General features: G+C 36.1%; 3 protein-coding genes across 3 annotated transcripts; all 3 read right to left on the bottom strand.

Moving 5' to 3' along the window:
- Nucleotides 1-67: 67 nt before the first annotated feature.
- Nucleotides 68-5717, bottom strand: LOC147569746 (uncharacterized). The gene is made up of 15 exons (XM_086656263.1): nucleotides 4938-5717; nucleotides 4778-4839; nucleotides 3241-4515; nucleotides 3075-3141; nucleotides 2928-2990; nucleotides 2746-2809; nucleotides 2558-2651; nucleotides 2366-2449; nucleotides 2185-2274; nucleotides 2049-2076; nucleotides 1415-1945; nucleotides 1231-1292; nucleotides 1019-1128; nucleotides 845-932; nucleotides 68-592 (listed from the first exon to the last, which is right to left on the bottom strand). The coding sequence occupies exons 1-15, from the start codon at nucleotides 5356-5358 to the stop codon at nucleotides 302-304; spliced, it is 3330 nt and encodes a 1109-aa protein (XP_086512389.1). The 5' UTR covers nucleotides 5359-5717; the 3' UTR covers nucleotides 68-301.
- A 1248-nt stretch (nucleotides 5718-6965) lies between these two features.
- Nucleotides 6966-10644, bottom strand: LOC147569745 (vesicle-associated protein 2-1-like). Its single transcript, XM_086656262.1, has 8 exons — nucleotides 10257-10644; nucleotides 10031-10147; nucleotides 9418-9488; nucleotides 9251-9332; nucleotides 8442-8557; nucleotides 8208-8339; nucleotides 7684-7758; nucleotides 6966-7383 (listed from the first exon to the last, which is right to left on the bottom strand). Exons 2-8 carry the CDS (start codon nucleotides 10083-10085, stop codon nucleotides 7264-7266), a joined length of 651 nt encoding a protein of 216 aa, XP_086512388.1. The 5' UTR covers nucleotides 10086-10147; nucleotides 10257-10644; the 3' UTR covers nucleotides 6966-7263.
- Nucleotides 10645-13680: 3036 nt separating this feature from the next.
- Nucleotides 13681-17410, bottom strand: LOC147569744 (protein mago nashi homolog). The gene is made up of 3 exons (XM_086656261.1): nucleotides 17104-17410; nucleotides 16769-16945; nucleotides 13681-13968 (listed from the first exon to the last, which is right to left on the bottom strand). The coding sequence occupies exons 1-3, from the start codon at nucleotides 17323-17325 to the stop codon at nucleotides 13909-13911; spliced, it is 459 nt and encodes a 152-aa protein (XP_086512387.1). The 5' UTR covers nucleotides 17326-17410; the 3' UTR covers nucleotides 13681-13908.
- Nucleotides 17411-20831: the final 3421 nt, after the last annotated feature.

Here is a 20831-nt window from a genome sequence, read left to right as displayed (position 1 = left end):
TTCAGAATATAATTAACTCTAGTAATCCTAAGAGGTTTTAAATTCATAAAGAAAAAAAAAACATATCTACAAAAATTGAAATCTTCCATTACTTTTTCTTTTGAACAACAAAACCTAATTGTATAACTGTACCAATTTGTTGTACTATAATTTTTTTAATCACATACACAATCACAAAAGCTGAGTATACATCTTAAAAATATGTATGTAGGATGTAAGGATCCTGTGGAAACAAAAAAGACAACTAATTACACTCTAGTTGGTAATTTGGTTAAAGAATATAGATTGGGAATCAAGAGCTTCATGATCCCACTTGTGTTTTCTGATGCGAAAGATTTGCATTTTCAGAGTCTATCCGTGGTTCTTGTCTAAGTAACCTATGCTTCCTGAGACTTTCATGGCAACTTGCAAAGAATTCATGGTTTAGAGCTTCTTCTGCACTTATTCTCAACCTTGGATTTACTGTCAAACACTTATCTACTAGATTGAAAAGGGATCTGGGGATCATGTCGAAAAACTCTGGTCTTTTCGTGTTTGTCTTGCACCATTCCCTTAGCTCTGTCGCGGGTAACGACTGTATATCGAACAACTCCTGCAAAATAAAATGATTAAACTCCAATGAGACGTTCCATATTGATATTTCCGAGCAATCTAATGTGACAATAAAACTAGATAGCTTAGATTGGACCTCTACTTGACTTCCTAGGTTACTATTCTAGTCATCCTACTGTAACTCTCAGTATCGTCGAGGTTTAAGGCATGCATCTCCATGAAATGTTCGTAATGAATATAAAGATGCTAACAAAGATCATAGTTGTGCAAAGATTTAGTTAAAACAAAGTACCACAGGGAAAGAGGATTCACGGTCATGCAACTTAGCTACTTCCCATAGATCTTCACTGCCCCTCAATTTCGCGATATCTTTGATATTCCTGCAAGCAAGATATCCTATCAGCAAAAAAAATTATTTGAGAAGATAATAATTTGATGTATGGGGGGCTAAGTGCAAGATTTATACTGTTCAGGATCACCAAGAAAAGGTGATCTTCCTATCATCAGGTAAAGTAGAGTGACGCCAGCTGACCAGACATCAACTTTAGGTCCCTGATGTGGAGATTTCAACAAGATCTGCATAAATAGATCATTCATTTATTCACTTTTGCATAAATAGATTTCAACAAGATCTGCACAAAATGAAGACTTAGTTACAGCGGTATCAGGTGGCCTTACCTCGGGCGCCCGGAACCCTTTAGTTCCAACACAAGGGCCTTCCTTTTTTTGTTTTCCATCCCCTATAAACAATAAAAGCACAGTTAATCCTGGAAAACATTCAACTGGTAAAATGAAAAGAGTTGAGAAGAGAAAGAAAAGCTGCTAAAACGGGCACTTCAATTTGTTTAAAATGGCCTACTACCTTTGCTCTTATACAATGCAGCACCTGCAACAGCACTTCCAGCAGAGAGAAGAGGCATCGGAGTTGGATAAACAAATTTTTTATCCACTTTTCCAGGGGTCGCAACGACTCTTTTCCTCTGTGAAGCTGGAAAGCTTATTCCATTTTGATTTGAACTACGCATGACTTCTTGTAGTAAGTTCATATATTCTTTCCTTCCTCGGCTTGGCAATGGTTCCCTCTGTGTCTCACCTGAAGGGGTTCTTGTGCTTGTCGCATCTCTCGTTGAGGTTATGCCGGAACCATCACCACCTTGGCTTTTAAAATTATGTCTACTACGTAAGTCAACGTAAGCCTTTGAATGACCCACATCAGCAACCTTCTTCATGCTTCTGGATTCAAGTGACTGTCTGGAGTCCATTGATATTTCTTGATTACATGCTCCTAAAAATCTACTACTTGTAACTTTCCTACCTTTAATAGGTGCAATAGCTTTGCTACTGGGAAGAGTAACACGATCGAAACTCGCAGTAGCACTCATCTTTGATTTGCCTGGCATCAAAAAACATTTACCATGCAAATTAGTCCTAGTTTAATCTTCACAGTATAACAGATTGACAGCCATGAATGTGACGCAAAGAGGAGAGATACTCACTAGTTGTGTTATACTTCTGATGCAAATCCTGTGGAGAAAAATAACAAAAGGAATTAAATTCAGGTTTAGGAAACATTTATCTCGCAAAAGCGTACAGAAGAAAGACATAAACAAAAGCGAGTGAAGCATTCCTAACCATTGCAAGGTTGAAATCAATGAGGTAGCCTTTGCTACGCTTACGGGAAAAGAGAAAATTCCCAGGCTTTATATCTCTATGAACTATTCCCTGTAAGAATAGAATTATTTATATTGGAAGCAGCACAATATTTAAGCTTTCACATGAACATAAAAATACGATGCTATTATAGATCTCTTACCTGCTTATGCAAACTTGCAAGAGCCCTAAACATACAATAACCATACCAGCGTAGCTCAAACATATTTATTTCTTTCTTCAACACCTAAAATTTCAAAAGGACAACTGAGAAATAGTGGAAAGAGCAAGAAAAAAATATGAACTGATGTTGATAAAAGCAGCAAATACAAAATTTTGAACCATCATGCACTACCTCTGGTCTATCGTGTTCAACATGCTCCAAAACAAAGCAATCAGAGTTGTTATTCTTGAAAGAACCTTCATATTTAATCACAAAGTTTTTGCCTCTACAAAAGAAGAATTATTCTCCAATTAAAATCAACAGCGTAAAACAAAAGAAGAAATATTCCAAAATGAAGGCAGAAGCATTAGTCTTCTTACCCAAATTGCTCCAGCATCTTCATCTCATTAGTGACATGGTGTACATGAGCATTCACATGAGGAGCTGCAGAGAGCAAGCAATAAAAAATCATGAGTTTTTACAAAAACGGGTTAGTGGATCATTTTTTCCGTTAGTCGGGAGAGTCCTCATTCAAATAGATTTTATCAGCAGTAATACATACATTTGATAGCAAATGTCTTCCCATCACTCTTTCTCCGAGCCCTATATACAGTTCCATAACCACCTGCATGTATGAGAGGTCAATATAATCCAAACCATGATAAATGATTTAGCGATCCATATTGGAAACTCAATTGATGACGGGTACCTGAACCTTCCTCCTCTTCTATGATGAAAGATTCGAAGTTTGGTAGTGCATTTGACTCTGACTGGCTCTGAACATCACCATAAAGAAAGTTGTTTAACTAAATAAAATAAACAGATAAGGTAATGAGGCAGGTAAAGCAAGCTACAAGTGCCAGAGTGAAGCTTACCTTGAGAGTGATTGAGGGGGGTTCTGCCGGCTTTTCGTTAGCAAGCAAGCTACGTTTGCAATTTTGTTTGACGTTCATGGACTTTTGATCTCCTTTACATGATTCCTCTGGTTTATTAGAGTTGGCAACGTTACTACAATTTAAAGTTGTATCCTTGTGTTTGGCAACCAGTTTGGGAGAAGACACTGGTGACTGCATCTTCGTTGTAAAGGCCTCAATTGAAGGACAAACAGCACATCTGTCCACGTAACCATTTATTTCCTCTCTCGCCGGAGATGTCACTGCATCATTCCAGTTCACAGAAACCATGGATCCTGGATGATTTTCTAGCACCTGCGGCGGTTTAGAAGTATTATCGGCTAGAGTAACATCTCCTTGTCCTCTCATTGCCCCGGGTTTTATTATAATCTGTCCTTTCTCACAACTATCCTTTGCCTGATTTTTGAGTTCCCTACTTTTTAGGGCTTCACAATCATGGCTAAGAGAACGGTCATTCTCCACAGGTAAATTATCACATTTATCAGGTTCTTCTACGCAAATTAGTGCAGACTGTCCTGCTGCTTCTCTGAAATCCATCTGATCTAGATGAGTTTCATCTCTCGCCGGAGATGTCACTGCATCATTACAGTTCACAGAAACCACGGATCCTTTACGATTTTCTCGTACCTGCAGAGCTTTGGCAGTATTATCATTAGCGTCTCCTTGTACTCCTCCCAATGCCCCGGGAATCTGTCCTTTCTCGCAACTCTCCTTTGCCTGATTTTTGAGTTCCCTACTTTTTGGGGCTTCACAATCTTGGCTGAGAGAAAGGTCATTCTCCACGGGTAAATTATCACGTTTAGCAGACTCTTCTACGCAAATTAGTGCAGAGTGACCTGCTGTTTCTCTGAAATCCATCTGATCTAAATGAGTTTCCTTACACGCCACCTTAGTTTCAACTGTACTTAATTGGAGGTTTAACCCCACATCGTAGAACCGAGTGTCCTTCTCTGCAATTTCGGAGATGCTTAAATCAATTTCAGTATTATTAAACAAACCGTGTCGGCAGTCGGGTAGAGACACGGATTCTGGTAACTCTTGCACACTAACGTTTTTCTCGGCCTCAGTTTTTTCTTCATCTTTAATCTTCTTAAACCCATGATTCGTAGAGTCAAGATTATCGTCAAAAAAGAAACTGGGCACTGCATCTTCAGTTGAAGTCTCCAAGTCAGTGGTCACACTTCCTTGCAGGAAACTCAAGTCCCTTATCAACTTATTCGCAAATTCAACAAGGTCCTGCATAAATTATGAACCTTATACACTATCCACAAACAAGCTTGCAGAAATTCATTTTTATTTTCAAACCAGAAGGGGAGTAAAATCAATGTACTAACTATTTACAATCTTATAAGAGATGAAACACAAAAGACTATTGATTAAGAGATAAATATGTACATTAACAACCTAGGCATGTTTTCGGGGAGCTCATAAAAACCCATAATTTACAAATAACAAAGTTGATGAACTACATTAAGAGTAATCTAGAAATCATGAGTACCTTAGAAGAAGAAACACTAAGGATGCTTTCTGCTAAGGCGAGCCGAGTTTGATCGTCCTCATCTGTTTTTCAAGTGTAATCTTCATTAATAGCAATCAAATGAATATGAAATCAAACTGAAAATCGAAAATAGAACAAAAAAAACCCAAAAAAAATTTACCACATTCAGGAGAGGAAATTAAAATTCTTTTTGCAGAATTCAGTGAGGGTTTATCTACTCTTTGACGCTTTCTCTTTCGAAAATAAGTCTGAAAGTCACCCATTAGTCTCTTCGATCCAGAAACCCTAACTGTGATCTTCGGAATAAACTTCAAAATTTTATCAAATGCACATCCTCTGCTAGATGTAAAAGAAGCCAAAGACACAGTAACACAAAGATCTTCCGTCAAAAATAAAGGTGAATTAGGGATTGAACAAAGAAACTTCACAAAATCTGGTGAAACTTGATTCTTCTCAGAAAGTTCTTCAAGACGAGATGGACGACCTAGATTCATCAAAACAGTAAACAAATCCCATGCTTGTTCTATGTGAGTTTTGCTTACACTACAACAACCTTCTGAATCTGTTAGGTAAGTTACCATCGTCTTGTAAATGAAATCAAATTTAGGCGAATCTTCAACTTCAGTGTTAAAGCTCAGATCTGAATCTGCCCATGAAAAATTAGGGTTTTCTGAACTTCAATCCTATCGGTACCGGAGATGACGTAAAATTAGGGTTAGGGTTTTTCACCTAATGAAGCTGATTTGTTGGAAATGTGTGTTGAGATTGTATGATTTGGGCGATTTTAGAGAGAGAGAGAAATTTAAGTAAGGAAAGAGGGAGGGGCAGAAAGAGGCGCGAATATGACTCGTGTGAGATTTTAAGAATTAACACGCGCAATATTCCCGCTCTTTTTTTAAATTTTTGAAACGGAAATCTGATGCTCCGTTTAGACGCCGTTAAGAATTGAGAATCACCACCACTGAGTTTTTTGGGAGTTGTTTCGTGTTTGACCCCTAGTTTAAGACCGGATTCCTTCCAGGACCCCCACTTTTCATAAAACACCCAAATGGCTCATTTTTTAAAGTTTCTCTTCATTGACTTGTTTTCTTTCTTTTATTTTCCAAAATACCCTTGTCTAACTGGTTTGTTTCTCATCATTTTTTTTTGTTTTTCTTTCTTCTACATCATCATCTTCCTTTTCAGCCTTCTTTGGACCTCCATTAATGGTCATCCAAAAATTTCCTTTTTATTCTCTTGAAAAATTTATTTCTTGAATTCCTATTAAAAATTCCTTTATGTTCTCTCCATAAATTATTTCTAAAATTTCTTTTTCAAAAAAATGTTATTTTTATATTCTCCCCGTAAAGTTTTGAATTTTTTAACTGCAATTGAAATCCCAAGTTCGAAATTCATTTTTTTTTAACTGTATCAATCGAACTACCAATAAGACCGTCTTTGTCAAGTAACGCTTTGTTGGCAATTCCCCAATCTTCACACTTTCAGAATAAACACAGTAAGAAGATAGATTTTGATTTCTTCGAAAGAAAAAAGATGGAGTTATACTTTTTTTCTTTGTTGAACAAGATGGAGTAATACTTATTTGTTATAATTGATCTTATACTTAGGCAGTAAAGTACTGAAAAGGGGGTAAAAATCTAAAGGAGTTGAAGAGTCACAAGTTTCCTATATAAAAAACACTCGAACTTTGTAAAGAGGTACGGGGCACCTTCCACAACTAATGTGAAGTTATCCTAACAATATTTCCTCGCACTTTGGCTTAACTCCAATTGGGTGTCTCTCGCACTTTGGAAAGAGGAGAAGGGTGAAGGTTGTGGTGGTGCACCGTGGTGGTGGTTGAACATCGTAGATGGCGGAGGGCGGAAGAAGAAAAAAAACTGACGAAGAATCGTCGACAGGTGGCTTGCCAACCGTCTGTTGGTGACCCTTTTCCGACCGAAAACAACGGTTAAGATTCAACTTTTCCAGTTTCAAGTTGGTCACAAACCGGGGGGAAATGGAACGAGCCTTTTTCCTTTCTATTTTTGCTAGTTATGTAAGGTCTAGTTACTATTGAAATACACTTTTTCATCTTTGTCCAATGGACCCCTGTACATACTCATTCAATTGGAAGTTTTGATCCAATTCAACAGTTATGCTTTGTAATTCCATAATCGTAATTTCCAATTAAAAAAAAGTGCATCAAAAGTGAACTTCATAACAATAGACGTTTACTCCAAAATCCACGATTCACATACTTTGATCAAAACAATCAGTTCGACTGTCTAACTCACATGATCTTGATAACACTAACTCCCGAAGTACAAACAAAAGCACATAAAATTACTTACACCCCACCTCCTAACAAACAAACAGACCTCTGAACCAACAGAAAAGGGTGGAGATCTCAATAGCAAACAAAAGTCGGTTTGAGAAGGCATCGGATATATATGGGGAAATGATACCAAGATCACAGATTATATATAGGAGTATGAAAGAGTTTCAAGTTAAGAAACTGCTATGTTTAAGAGGAAGCCAATCATGATACCTATAAGTGCAACAAAAGCAGCGAATGTCAGTGAGAAACCTGGACTGCCCTTCCGATTTCTTCTTCTTCTCAGCAGATCCTGTGAAAGAAAAGAAGATAAACACTGAACATCGCCGATGCAAAAAATAACTACGTAACTGTAGCATTTGGTACTAAATTATAATCATTTGGGCAAGTTGATGTTTTGTGTTTCATGTCATGGTAGATCCACTTCAGGCAAAGGAAAAAAGGTTAGATGGATCATGGATGTCACCGAAGTAACAATAGTAGATAAGTATATTCATAAGAATTCTCAGATCAAATCTATGGACTCGAATTTTTAAGAATAAAATTGAAGACAAAATACAGATTGATACGGGTAAAATCTAATGAAAGTTACCAGTTCTTGCTGCAATTGTTGAGTTTGGTATACAGCTGCATCCCTTTCCTCTTTCACAACCTGCAAAGATTGCATCTACAAGCAACAAATAGATCACTTCAGGACTTAACCTATGACACCAGAAGTACCATTTGACAAGCCTGTAAAAACTAAACTTGGCCTAAAATAAGAATTTAATAGTTCGGTGAAGCTCACTTTGGTTGAGTGGTAACATGTATGACTCTCCACTTGAGAGACCAGGGTTTAAATCTAACCGTTTCAATAAACAAGTTGATAACCAAATACAGAAAAATTGTTTCTGATCCATAGGTTTCTCTGTTACCTCTTTATCTATGCAAAGTCATCTTATGTTGATCACTTCAATGTGCCGTGGAAAAGTAAAACATACAACAAGGGGTGTAGTCGATTGGGAAACCATCCGTTATGTGGGCATGGACTCGAACTAGGAAACATGGTGAAGCATGCATCCATCAATTATATGTAGGCTAAACTACACAGAAAGAAGTTGAACAGAAAAATCTTACTGAGCTGCTCTCCATTCGTTTAAAGCTCCTTGATGTAAGCCGTTCCTCGTTCGCATTACCACGACCAGAGGCTGCTATATAGACGACCCTAAGCTTGCAATCCTCTATCGTCTTTTCACTATCTTTGCTGAACTGTGGATAGATCACTAACCATTATTAATTCGTAAGCAAAGAAAACCAAGATTAAATTCAGGTTGGAAAAGAAGATGAATATATTCAAGTAAAGAATCTCACAGTATCTTGTGGTAAATCATCAACATCAGTATTCGGAGGTACTATGGTGCTTTGCAAGAGAAATTTATCTCTGCATTGCATATCAGGAGGATACTCTCGTTGAGATTGAAGGGTGACTTCATGTTGAGTAAAAAAAATTCAGAAAAATCAAGAAATGGTAATAATTAGAACCATCTTTGATCATCCAAGATATTTACAAATATCAAAAAACTGAAATAGAAGACCGTTAACTGTGCGAAAAATGACTTGTACAAAGCTTCGCGAAAGGCTTTAGGTCTTTGAGACACTAGATAAGAACACAGACACCATTTCTGATGGGAGATCTCTTAGACCAGAAGCTGTTTAGGTAAGAAAATGAATATGGTTCTACCTAACATGGATCAGTTACGGCTATCAGTATCCGACTCCAGTATAAAGTGTCGGAATGGAAATCCAAAAATCCCAATCGTAAACTTTCTACAAAACGACATTTCATGGACCTAACAGGATTTTTGTGCAAGTAAACGCAAGGTGTACGAAATGTCCAATTATACCCATTACAGTGATTGCAAGTCCCGGACAAGTATGTGGGAATCAAAATGAGTATCTGTATTCGATATGGCAAAAATATTAAACAGGAGTGTTCATATTAGTTTTTTACATTCTCTGAACTCTATCAGGTTCACATGGTTTCGTAATTCCCATAACCAAAATGTATTGATCTAAAGGTTTGATGAACGTGTTCAGAGGTCAGATACTAGAGGTATATCTCTCTTATCAAAGACTCTCGGATAAATTTTTTCACAAGTACAAGAAAGAGAAAATTGTACCTGTTACGACACACGAATCCCAAGGCTGTACAACACCAGTATTGGGCCGTACAAAGTATTTCTTAGGAGATGTGGTTTTCACCTAGCAAACACGACAGAAAAATTCACATCGAGTCCGTAGTGTTATTAACAATTAATATAGAAGAAAAATTCACTCAATTAGGTACCTTGAAGGCAACATGGTGTTCGGTGTTATTTGCAACTCTGAGATCACAATAGCTTGGTTTTTCCAGCTCAACTGAGTACATAAATGTCATTGATCATAAACTAAACACAAATCTTTTAAGATAAGTTCCACAGTAAACCATTATCTATAGATATAATGCTCGATCAACTTTAGTTACATAAATGTCTAGGTTCCATCAAAACGTTACAGCAACTTCAAAAGAATCGAAACCTTTTCTTTATTCCCATCCGAACTAATCGTTGAACTATTATGTCATGATAATATAGACAAATTGCTAGTAGAATATCACCTTTGTCTGCTAAACTAAGCTATTATCGACATATAAAACATTTAGGGTTCATTTTAAGGCATACAATGGCGAATGAATATAAATAGGCAAGCAGACACTTTTATCCTTGTTTGGCCGATAAGGAAGGGCAAAGTGAGATCAAATTACAGATAGCTAAGATATACCAGACAATACAAAAATACTTCAATGAGAAGAAGAACCTAATCAAAAAGCTAGGGTACCAACAGCTAGCTTAATAGTTATACACTCAAATCGTTACTGAAATAAAAGAATTGAATTGGGGAAGAAAATGAGATTTGCTTACATTCAAATGTGAGTTCCTCTGGATTCACAGATATCAACTGGTTCCCATTACTCATGATATCCACCCAGATAGTTAATCCGAATAAATAATTATCAGATGACTAAAACAAATCAAAACCTGTAACGGAAAAGATACAAAAAATATCGAAAACCCTAGATGAATCAAATGAAGAGTGGAACAAAAAAAACAGAAACTAATAGAGAATTCAAAATCGAAGAAAACTCACAAGAGAGGGTACAGGTTGAGTTTCTGTTAAATCTATCAATCGATGACAAGGAAATTGGTCGAGTCAAATGCTTTATTTTTAGAAGAAATTGCCGTGAAAGTCGTATTCAATAATTATATTGATTGATTCAGAGGATAAAATTTCAGGAAGGAGATTGAAAAAATGAAGTTTTGTTAGGGACAGAGTGAATGAGAGACTTTTTTCTCTCTCTCTCTCTAGGTTATTAATTTGATGTGGTTTGAATTTTGAAGGTTGAAAGCGAAAGGAGAGACGAAATTCTTTGGTGACAAGGAAGAATTCAATCAAAGAGGGGGAGTTTGGGTTTGGGGGAAGAAAAGGGAGAAAGTTAGAGAGAGAAAGAGATCTTCATGTCTGACACGTCTATTGTAACGACCAATCTGACACGCGGAAGAATATAACGCGAACGTCAACTACCAGACAGCGACACGGACACGTGGAATTTAAAGAAGAGAACTTTTGGTACTATACACCGCTGTGTCTTTGCTCAGTCACACCATTGGACAATAATATTGAAATAAATTCTGAAATCGTGGATTCCGACATTTATTGAACTTCAGTTATTAAAGTATAAATAACTTAGTTATGCAATGATTTAGTTAAGCTTTAGAATGGGGTTTTGTAAAAGTTTAAATTCTACGTTATCGTCTTTCTCACATCTTTGATGTATGTTAAAATAAGATAGAAAATCTGTTGCCGAACAATTTAACATAAAACAATAGAAAATTGAGTATTGGTTTTACTTAAATAATTCTAGGATCATATTTGTATCATCGGATGTTGAGAAACATTGTCTTCTCCGAGAAATCTCCTATCAAACACAACCTAAGAGATTTTATCTCTCTCTTCTTTGATTCATGGAGGGTCTAATAATTTCATTCCCACCCGGCATTCTTTGTAAAACTATTCAACTTCAAGAGAAGCCAGACTCCATTAAGTTTTGTTGCTTCACATACTAAGAAGGCAGCCCATGAGTATGCTTCTTTATATATTCAGATAGTTGTTGGCAGAACCAAGATCAATTCCATTGCTTTCTATGTATCAAACATTGGATGTGGGAGTGGTGGTTGGCGAATACTTGTAACAAAGAAGAAGGAATTGACTCGTTGAGACTTGCTGAGTTAATTATGTCTTCCGATGATGACGACGGTTTTTCTATGGTGGTGCCAGTTTTCCGGTGTTGACGGCGGTTTTTCTGCGAGGGTTTCCGGCGACAATGGCGGTTTTCCGGCGAAAGCGACGGGGATTTAAATTATGTCGGTGATGGTGGCGGTCTTATCGGTGAAAAAGGCAGTTTTCCGGCGGCATTGAAGGTTTACTGGCGTTGGTTATTTTAGTTTTTTTCAGTTATATTTGTCGGATCTTTAAGATCCTTTTGTCAGATCTTTAGGGTCTCTTTTCTCGGATCTTTAAGGATCATTTGTGTCTGTGTCTAGTCCAATTTTTTTCCCTTTATGAGGTACTTTGCATTTAAAGGTATGTAACTCTCATGAAGTCTTCAGAGGAGAGAAATTACAAATTATCATCCATGTATCATCGTGATTTTATCACTTACTAGAAGCATTAAAATTTATAAATGGACAACACTTTTTAAGAGGACATCACTATATTATTTTTCACTCTTGTTTTCTAAGAATTAGAGGTTTTAAATATCCCCTCTTTTCTTCCATAAACCCTCACTTTATTCTACTTCATTTTCTGCTTCTTCTTCCTCGCCTACAAATTTGTAGAGAGAGAAACTTTGGACAAAGATTTCTTATCATGACACCAAGAACCCTAGAACCCCTTGAAATAATAAAGAACCCTAAAAAATTAATTTTTTTGCATCAAACACATCTGGAGGTTTTCCATCAATATAATGATAATGATCCATTAAAAACAACACACAAATTTGTTTAAACAATAGATGATTAGAAGATTTCTAGTTTCCCAAGAACACCACATCCCCTCCCTACAACTTTTCTCTCTAAAACCGTTTTCTCTCTCTAGGAATATGAATATGATAACTTTTTCACTGGTATCCCAATTAGAACCGGTCATGATCCTCTCTACATGAAACGGAAAAGTGGGAACGATATAAGGTTCTCCATCTCAGGTATTGGACCCTAAAATTTCTTCATCCATCTGAGTTTGTAATAATGTTAATGGCCGATTAGAATAAGAATAATAATTTGATAATACTGATATTTGAACTGATTGAGCTTTGGAGTTACTGAGCGATTCGAACTTCTACTGATTGGAATTCATTCTTTGATGTTCTTGTTCTATGCAGCTTGCATTTCACACACTTAATTCATCCAGATATGCTTACCAGTGTAACGTTTAAAGCTCGTTTCTTTGATGTTTATACCATTTCTTCTTCAGAATATAGTGTGCTTTTAAAAGTATCCGATTATTTGTTAATGGTCCTTACATTAATTTGGGTTTATATTCAAGTCTTTACGGGGCTGTCTCCTTAGTAAATCGAAGTCAAGTAAGTCAAACATAATTTTCTCACACTGGACCCAAAAGTAGTTGTCCATATAAGAAAATTGGTTGTCCACGTATTGCCCACCTTTTTTTTTTTGTTTCTTTTCTCTTAAATTAGTTATTATTTTATTGAGAGAGAGAGATTTTAATTTCTTTATTTTTGTTTCTTTTCTCTTAAATTAGTTATTATTTTATTGAGAGAGAGAGAGAGATTTTAATTTCTTTTTTTAACCCTTGAATTTATTTTGTTTCTTTTTTTCTTAAATTAGTTATTTTATTTCTAAGAAGGAAATGATTATTGTTTTTTAAATAGGTAACTTTATTTCTACGAAGGACTATATTTTAAATTTTGAGAAGGGCTTCTAGACAATATCCTTTATTAAAAAAGGATGTTTGTCCCAGTCATTTTTTTCCCTTCTGTTTTATTATATAGATTAATGGATATGTTTCCCTTGGATTCAAAAAAAAAAAAATGACTCATCATGACTTCACATAAGGAGCTGCATCTGAAGCTGAAAAAAAGTTTGTGGATTGAATATCAATGTGTAATTTTTCCAATAAACTTCATTTTTGATGTCTTTTTTTTTGTTGAACTATTCATTTTTGATGTTACTAAAATAAACATATTAAAGAACCAACCAAGTTCAATGGCAGCAGAACGTGGACAATGCCCTGACCTCAACCAAACCCTATTTCTGGGCTATTCTACTGTTGGATTAACATTTCAGAAAATTTTGAAAAACATCCTACAGCACAATAGGTTTTCTCTGTCATCAGCACAACTTTCTAATGGCAGTTTCAGCATTATTCACAAATCCAAGCTAAACAACTATCATCAAGTTCTTTTCTGAGATTAAGTTTGTCAAAGGCATTCAAGAAAGATGTGAATCAAGTAATCCAACAAATAAGCCACGAAGAGGAACCAGATGATACAGGGTTAACAAAAAGTAACAATCTATATGGCTTTCTCAGCCTTCAATGTCAAAATATTTCCATCAAATATATCATATACTATCGCCAAGACATAAAAAAACATCATCAAAAGCAAAACCGAAAAAGAAACCATGATTGGAATTTGCGGGGGCACAACCTTGAAACCAAGTCAGACCTGTGACCATTGAACACGAGAATGAAGAAGATAATCTTTTTACCCTGAATTCCGGTATTAGATGGGCTTGATCTTAAAATGAAGTGATATTAGAGAGAACACAAAGCACTTCAAGTCCTGCAACCACAGAAAAAAAACCAGAAACAAGTACATGTGAGACAATAAAATGGTTACAGAGACTGATGAAATTTTCATAACTTTCTTGTAAGAGAGAAAGGGAGCAGACTGGAATCGGTATCGTGTTTAACAGTTTGACCTAAAATACAGCACGGTCATGGCGGAGTAAAAAAAGCTACTTCTACACAGTAAACATGAGAGAAGCAAGTACAGTAAAAATGGTAGCCACAAAGATAGTGCAGGACTTCTTAGTCTTCTTCAATTCTTACTTCTTCCCCATATAACTCATTTTTCAGGAGAAATTGGCCAAACTTCCCTAGGTCAACTTTTTTGTCGTCAACTATTCTTATGCTTCAGTTTCCTATGTAAACGTTGCACAGTTTGCATGCACAGTATTTGCTACAACTCACACATATTATGCAAAACTTGCGCATAGTTTGCACGGGTCACATTATGATTTCTGCATAGTTTTACATGTTTGCGCAGGGAGTTGAAGCCTAAACATTATATTCATGTTTTTATAAACAAGATCGCGAACACAAACTTGGGTTGTCGGTCCTGTTTCCTATTTATTCATCTCCTCATTATTCATCAAGAAACAGCCCGATCCAATATGCGACAGAAGCTCAAATAGTCTTTTCAACAAACTAACTCTCGAAGCCTATCATTTTACGGCACTAAGTCGAAAACCAATATAAGATGAATGGAAAGAAGTTAGATCCATCGAGTCGAAAGTTTGGCGAGAGCTTATAAAAGACTACAAAACAATTTGCCTTTGAAACAAGTGAAAAACCAAAAGGCTTATAATGTAGAACACTGCAAAAAAATGTAATACCTTAGGCAATCAACATAAACAAGTTTTTATAATGTATTACAGTCAACATATGAACTACTTTTCCTATTCCTTTCCTCTATTGCATAAAAGAAGGATCGTTTATGCAGTAGAGTGAAACCCGAAAAGTTAACCTTCTTGTCTTTCAAAATAGAGGTCTTTCTGTCCACCACCCTTTGGTGTAACCTGTAACGGTTGAACACCGATCTTAAGCCCATGAGGTCGTGGGATCGAGTCTCGGTGGAAGCAGTTTGCCATCAAGATTTGTCCCATGTAATTTAGGCAATATATAAAGTAATTATTGTTAAAATTTGTCGGGTTTTAGGCCTCTTTCATACTGTCGAGCTTTAGGCCTCTTTCATTATGGTTTCAATCAGGCGGTTATCGTGCTCATCACATCTTCATGATGTATCAATGCCTTGTAACGACTAACGTAGATCGTAGTCGACTTCTCAAAAAAAAAAAAATAGAGGTCTTTCTAGTTTTCCAAGAGCCCATAAATGTGTCATGTAAGGGGTCACGCACTTTCTTTTAGAACTGAAATCCAGGAAAAACAAGCGCTAATATGTGTCAACGCCATCGAATATTATAGGATTTCCTAATGAAATGTTACAACTCTTGACTCTTGTCCAAAATTACAAATGAAGTAATGAACAAAATATAAAGGTAAGCATCGGTTTCTCCTCCTCCACAGGACATAACTATTGGTCTGTGGACCACCACTTTCAGTCACTCTTCAAATTATCAACTATAGAACAGTTGGACCAAGATGCTGACTAGACCAAGAAACATGGGACTCGGTGGAATATTATGAGTATTGACGACGTAGGAGTTTCTACTTTGTTAAAGAGTTTTTTAGTTCAATTGGGAAGTCTGGTACATTAAGCATCGTTAGAAAGTGGTTTGGAGACCAGCCTGGCTGTGCCTATATAGAGCCCTCATTTGCTTCCCATATTTTGATATTTTCCTTAGTTGTTTTATTAAGGAAAATATAAGAGTAATGTATCACTTTGAGTACTTTTTTTTATTATATTCAGTTAATCTGTTTAGTAATTATCTGTTCGACTACAGTAACACAGTGGGCTCCAGAGCCGGCAGACGCCACTAACTTGGACTTAGCTTGAGCTCGTGGTTACTGATTCACAACTGGTCCAAAAGTCCTCTCTTTTATTTTTCTTTGAGATACATATATATTTATACCACAATCCACAAAGGCCAATTACTTTGTGAATTTCGAGTTACCCCTATAAATTCAAGACTAGGCTTTACAAACTACACATACAACTAACAAAAGAGTTTGGTTGAGCGTTTGTATTTACGTTACTAATCATATCAAGGTCTTTGTAATGCTTTCCAAATCGACAAACCTATTTCCCATATATAACATCTATATTGTCAGGGGTGAAGCACCCGTACTACATACATAGATAGTTAATTTAGAAAATATATATTAGAACATATTATAATTACATTATAAATAACAAGTTAGCAAACTAAATCATCACATAACTATAATTCTCGATTACATACGGAGTATATTAATCAGAATGATCAAACACCCAAAAAAAGATTGACACTCAAAAGGGGCTGAATCAAAAGGGCGTGGGAATATAAAATGGATCCCTCTTGAAAGGTGGAGCGTCAAAAGTGTCAACTTTGACCATAAACAACACTAGCACTCGCCTACGTCATATATGTTATATGTATGTATATGTAGAGACAAAGACACATGTATATTAGTATATAGGAAAAGATGCCTATTTTTATTCAATACTCAAGATCAAGAACAGACATACAAGAAAGAGATTAATCTCTTTCACACCGTTAAACGATACGCATTTTCACCAAATCATCCTATATGTACACTATGAAGAAACTACCCAATACCCATAGCTTGTCTAGATAAATAAATCTTACTAGCTCTAACAATAGAAACATGGAATATTAAAGAATGAGCTTAACACTAACCTGAACAAGATAGTAAAAGATTCGAAGTCCTTCAGGATCATTACTACTCTGAACATCAACAAGTGACCCAATCTTTGAAGTAGTAAAAGAGATATGCTCATTCCCCATTACAATCTCAAGCTCCTGCCTTCCAACACGATCTGGTTCCGGCCAATTGTTATCATCTTCCTTCATAATCTAAAAACAAAAAATATCCCAAAATCAAATCAGACATTAATAACCTAACTATCTGTTTATTGCAAGGAAGGGGAAACCAAACCCTAGAATTTCCAACGAATAAAATAAAAGCTATAAGAAGGACAAATGGAGTATAAGTGAAACCCTAGAAGACGAACCTCACTGTCGGAAATGATTCGGCGGCATTCTTTAAGAACAGAAGGAGTGAGAAAAACTTCTTTGCGAATCATGGTGTCGTTTTTGTAGTTGGAGTTGTTGGCGTATCGAAGTTTGCCATCAGGTCGGAATTCGAACTCTAAGAATTCGTGACCGAACTTCCCTTTGTGCCCTACGTAGTAACGCAGATAGAATTCAGTGTTCTCTTCCCCTCCTGCTGCCATCTCTCTTCTCTCTCTCACAGTGAGGGCGATTTTGAGTTGAGCTAGAAATTACAACAAAGAATTTAGGGCTAGCCCTCGCTACTAATGTCAAATTTTGGATACCTTTCTTTTTTTTTTTTTTTTTTTTTTGTTAAAGGTATATATATTATTAAACTAATTCATACAATACATAAGAAGAAAATACGGGATACAGAAATTTTGGATACCTTTCTTGAGTGTGCAAGCATTGGGGCTGGGCTCTCAACGATCTCCCAAGTCCCAACACAAGTTTATACGTGTATAAAGTAAGTGTGCCAAATTCGCCTATAATGTAAGTGGCCAATAAGAGGACAACCAATTTTCTTATATAAATAATTATTTTCGGATAAGGTACGACTCAACTATATTTGACTTAGTTGACTTTCATTTAATAAAAGGACAACTCGTCAAGGACTTGAATATTAACACTATTTAATCTAAGGACCATTAACAACTACAATAGTTAAAAATAGAAAACCTTACTGTTCATCATCTTTTTCTTCTTAAACCCCTTGTTTCAAATTTAGTACAGTAGCATTGTAGCAGTTTTCTTTCTGGATCGAACTTAAATCATAGGTTAGGTTTTTATCCTGATATCAACCTTCGACTGACCAGTCGTATTTCTCGAAGAAGATGCATCCAGTAGCCAATTTCTTTTTAGTACCCATTTAAGTATTTTGATTCTTCTCCTTGATCTGGTTGATTTTGAGAAGGGGAGACTAAATTTTAAAATGATTTACAGAACATAGCTTTTTTTTTGCTTTTAATTTTGTTTTGGGATCAGTTGGTCTATGAGGGTGAACTTCAGGAACCTTAAGATTGTGGGATTTCGATATTGTTTTACTGATTTGGGGTTGGTTATAATTAAGGTGTTTTAATTGATATTGGAGAACTAATTGTTTTATTGACGTTTCGTTTCGTTTCTTTTGTGGATTGTTGATTATGTGTTGGGTGGATTGGAAGAGGAGATGAACACGCATGAAAAATGTGCAACCCAAAGTTTTTCTCTCTCTAGAAATTTGTTGGTGATGAAGAAGTAGTAGAAGAATAAGACTAAAGTCTAGGGTTTATGAAAAAAGAGGGAGGAGTTAAAATAAAATTTTAATTCTTGGGGAACTTAGAGTTAAAAATAATAGATTGTTGTCCCTTTAAAAACTGTTGTCTATATAAAAAATTTAATTTTTCTAGTTATCCAAATAAAATAGTTGTCCATATAAAAAATGGGTTGTCCACGTATTAGCCACCATAATGTAAGTGTGCCAAATTTTAATTCCATTTTTTACGTATAAGTTATTAGTTGTTTCAACCAAAAAAAAAGTGTAAGTTATTATTTTAGGGATGTAAATTTAGTATCTGAACCGACCAAACAAATCCAATTCAGACGGATTTGGACAGTTGAGTGATCGATCCAATAGTTATCCGAATTTCGGTTACTGAAAGGTCAAAATCGAGGGGTTTGATTTGGTCAATGGATTTAGTTGACGGATAACCAGGAAAACCGAACCAAACCATTTATTACTTGACGGCTAAAAAAATCGTGTATATACATATATATACGATCCGGCATGACAGATGGTGGAGATTCAATTATTTATCGTATTTTTCTCTTATTCGCATGTTGATAAATTGTGTTGGATCAATTACGTACATGTAGACTCAATGATTTGTGACAATACTAACTTTCAGCAGGTTTTAAGTAGGGGTGAACATCGGTTGGATAACCGAATTTTTTAGCCTATCTATAGTCCATTCCAAAGGGTTCGGTTATTCTAAATTTCAATTCGGACCAATCCGTTAAATAACCGAACCAAAGGTCAAAAATTTTCCGAGAACAAACTTTCGAATTTTCAACTTTAAAACTAGCTACAATTATACTTAGAACGTGCTAAAAAATAGTATTATCTCACAAACCCTTAGGGCAAGTCCAATGTGGGGCTCGGGCTCCCAATTTTGGGAGCCCCGGGGCTTTTTTCAATTCCAACGTCGGGCTCCTAACAGGGACTCCCAAATCAAAATTATGCACGTGTGTAATGTACGTGTGCGGACTTTTAATTTCAATTTTCAACTATAAATTATTAATTTTAAATATAAAATTGAAATTTAATATTATGTTAGAGAGAGAGAAGGAATTTTGAAAATATAAAAAAAAATAAAAATTTAGAGAAATAATTGGAAAAACAAATTTAAAACAATTTATATTTTTTGAAAAAAAATTAGTTTAAAAAAAATTTTAAAAAATTAAAAAGAAGTGGGGTGGATCCCCTTTTTAGGGGATCCACCCCAAATATGGCTGTTGGGAGACCCCCAACGGCCATATTTGGGGCTGGGAGCCCCCCAGCCCGGACTCCCATTTGGGAGCCAGGGAGCATGGGGCTCCCAGCCCCACCGGGAGCCCAGCCCCGGGACTCCCGGGTTGGAGCATGTGGGCTGGGGCTGGGGCTCCCAAATTTTGAATTTGGGAGCCCCAGCCCCCCCCCCCCCCCCCCCCCCCCCCCCACATTGGAGTTGCTCTTAAGTCTACATGTACGTGATTAATTCGACATAAACATTCGAGGAAGAGAAAAAAAAATGATAAACAATCGAATCATATATTCTCAACATATATAATATATAGAAAGTATAATAAATGGTTTGGTTCGGTTTCTTCGGTTAACCGTCAAACAAATCCATAGACCGAAACAAACCACTCGAGTTTTATATTTTAGGATCAAACCAATCCGGATAGCCATTGGATCGGTGTCCAAACCTGTTTTGGATCGGATTGATTTGGTCGGTGCGGATATTAAATGTACACCCCTAGTTTTAAGTATAATTGTAGCAAGTTTTAAAGTCGAAACTCGAATTCTTGTTGTTGGTAAAATATTAACCTTTGGTTCGGTTTCCATCTGAACCAAACCACGAACGGATTGACATTTACAACAACTGAACCCTTTGGATCGGATTACAGATAGGCTCAAAAAGTCGGTTATCAAACCGGTATTCACCCCTATTAGTTTTAAGTTAAAAATTGAAATTTGATATAATTTTCGAGAGAATAAATTTAAAATCATAAACAAAAAAGAACTTCAAATAAAGAATAAGATGAAATCTTAAAAAAAAAAAAGATTTTTAAGCAAATAAAAAAAAACGTTGATTAAAAAATAGAGGTAGAAATGGAGGGACCCCATCCCCGAGCGCCCCAGTTTGGAGCAAATCATGTATAGGACTAGGGCTCCTAAATACATCGGATTTTCTCTTAAGAGGTGTCTTTGCTCCGATGAAATCTTGCTCAAATGGTAGCCCATAAGCTACAATGGACCAATATTTGACGGCAGTATGGTTATTGTTTTATTTGTTATCAAGAGTCTAAATAAATAAAGGTATACTAATATAGAATGACTTTAGGATAGTTTATATGGATTTTTAGGGTGTAGGAGTCTCCCACACCCCTTATTTATTTAGGGGTTATTTCTCAAATGGCCCCTACTTGTGACCAGCGTCCCGCGTAT

The sequence above is a fragment of the Eschscholzia californica genome, unplaced genomic scaffold (genome assembly GCF_041429995.1).
Source record: "Eschscholzia californica isolate CP2 unplaced genomic scaffold, dmEscCali1.0.p SCAF_1, whole genome shotgun sequence".
NCBI classification, from domain to species: domain Eukaryota; kingdom Viridiplantae; phylum Streptophyta; class Magnoliopsida; order Ranunculales; family Papaveraceae; genus Eschscholzia; species Eschscholzia californica.
This window is presented reverse-complemented; position numbering and strand designations above follow the sequence as displayed.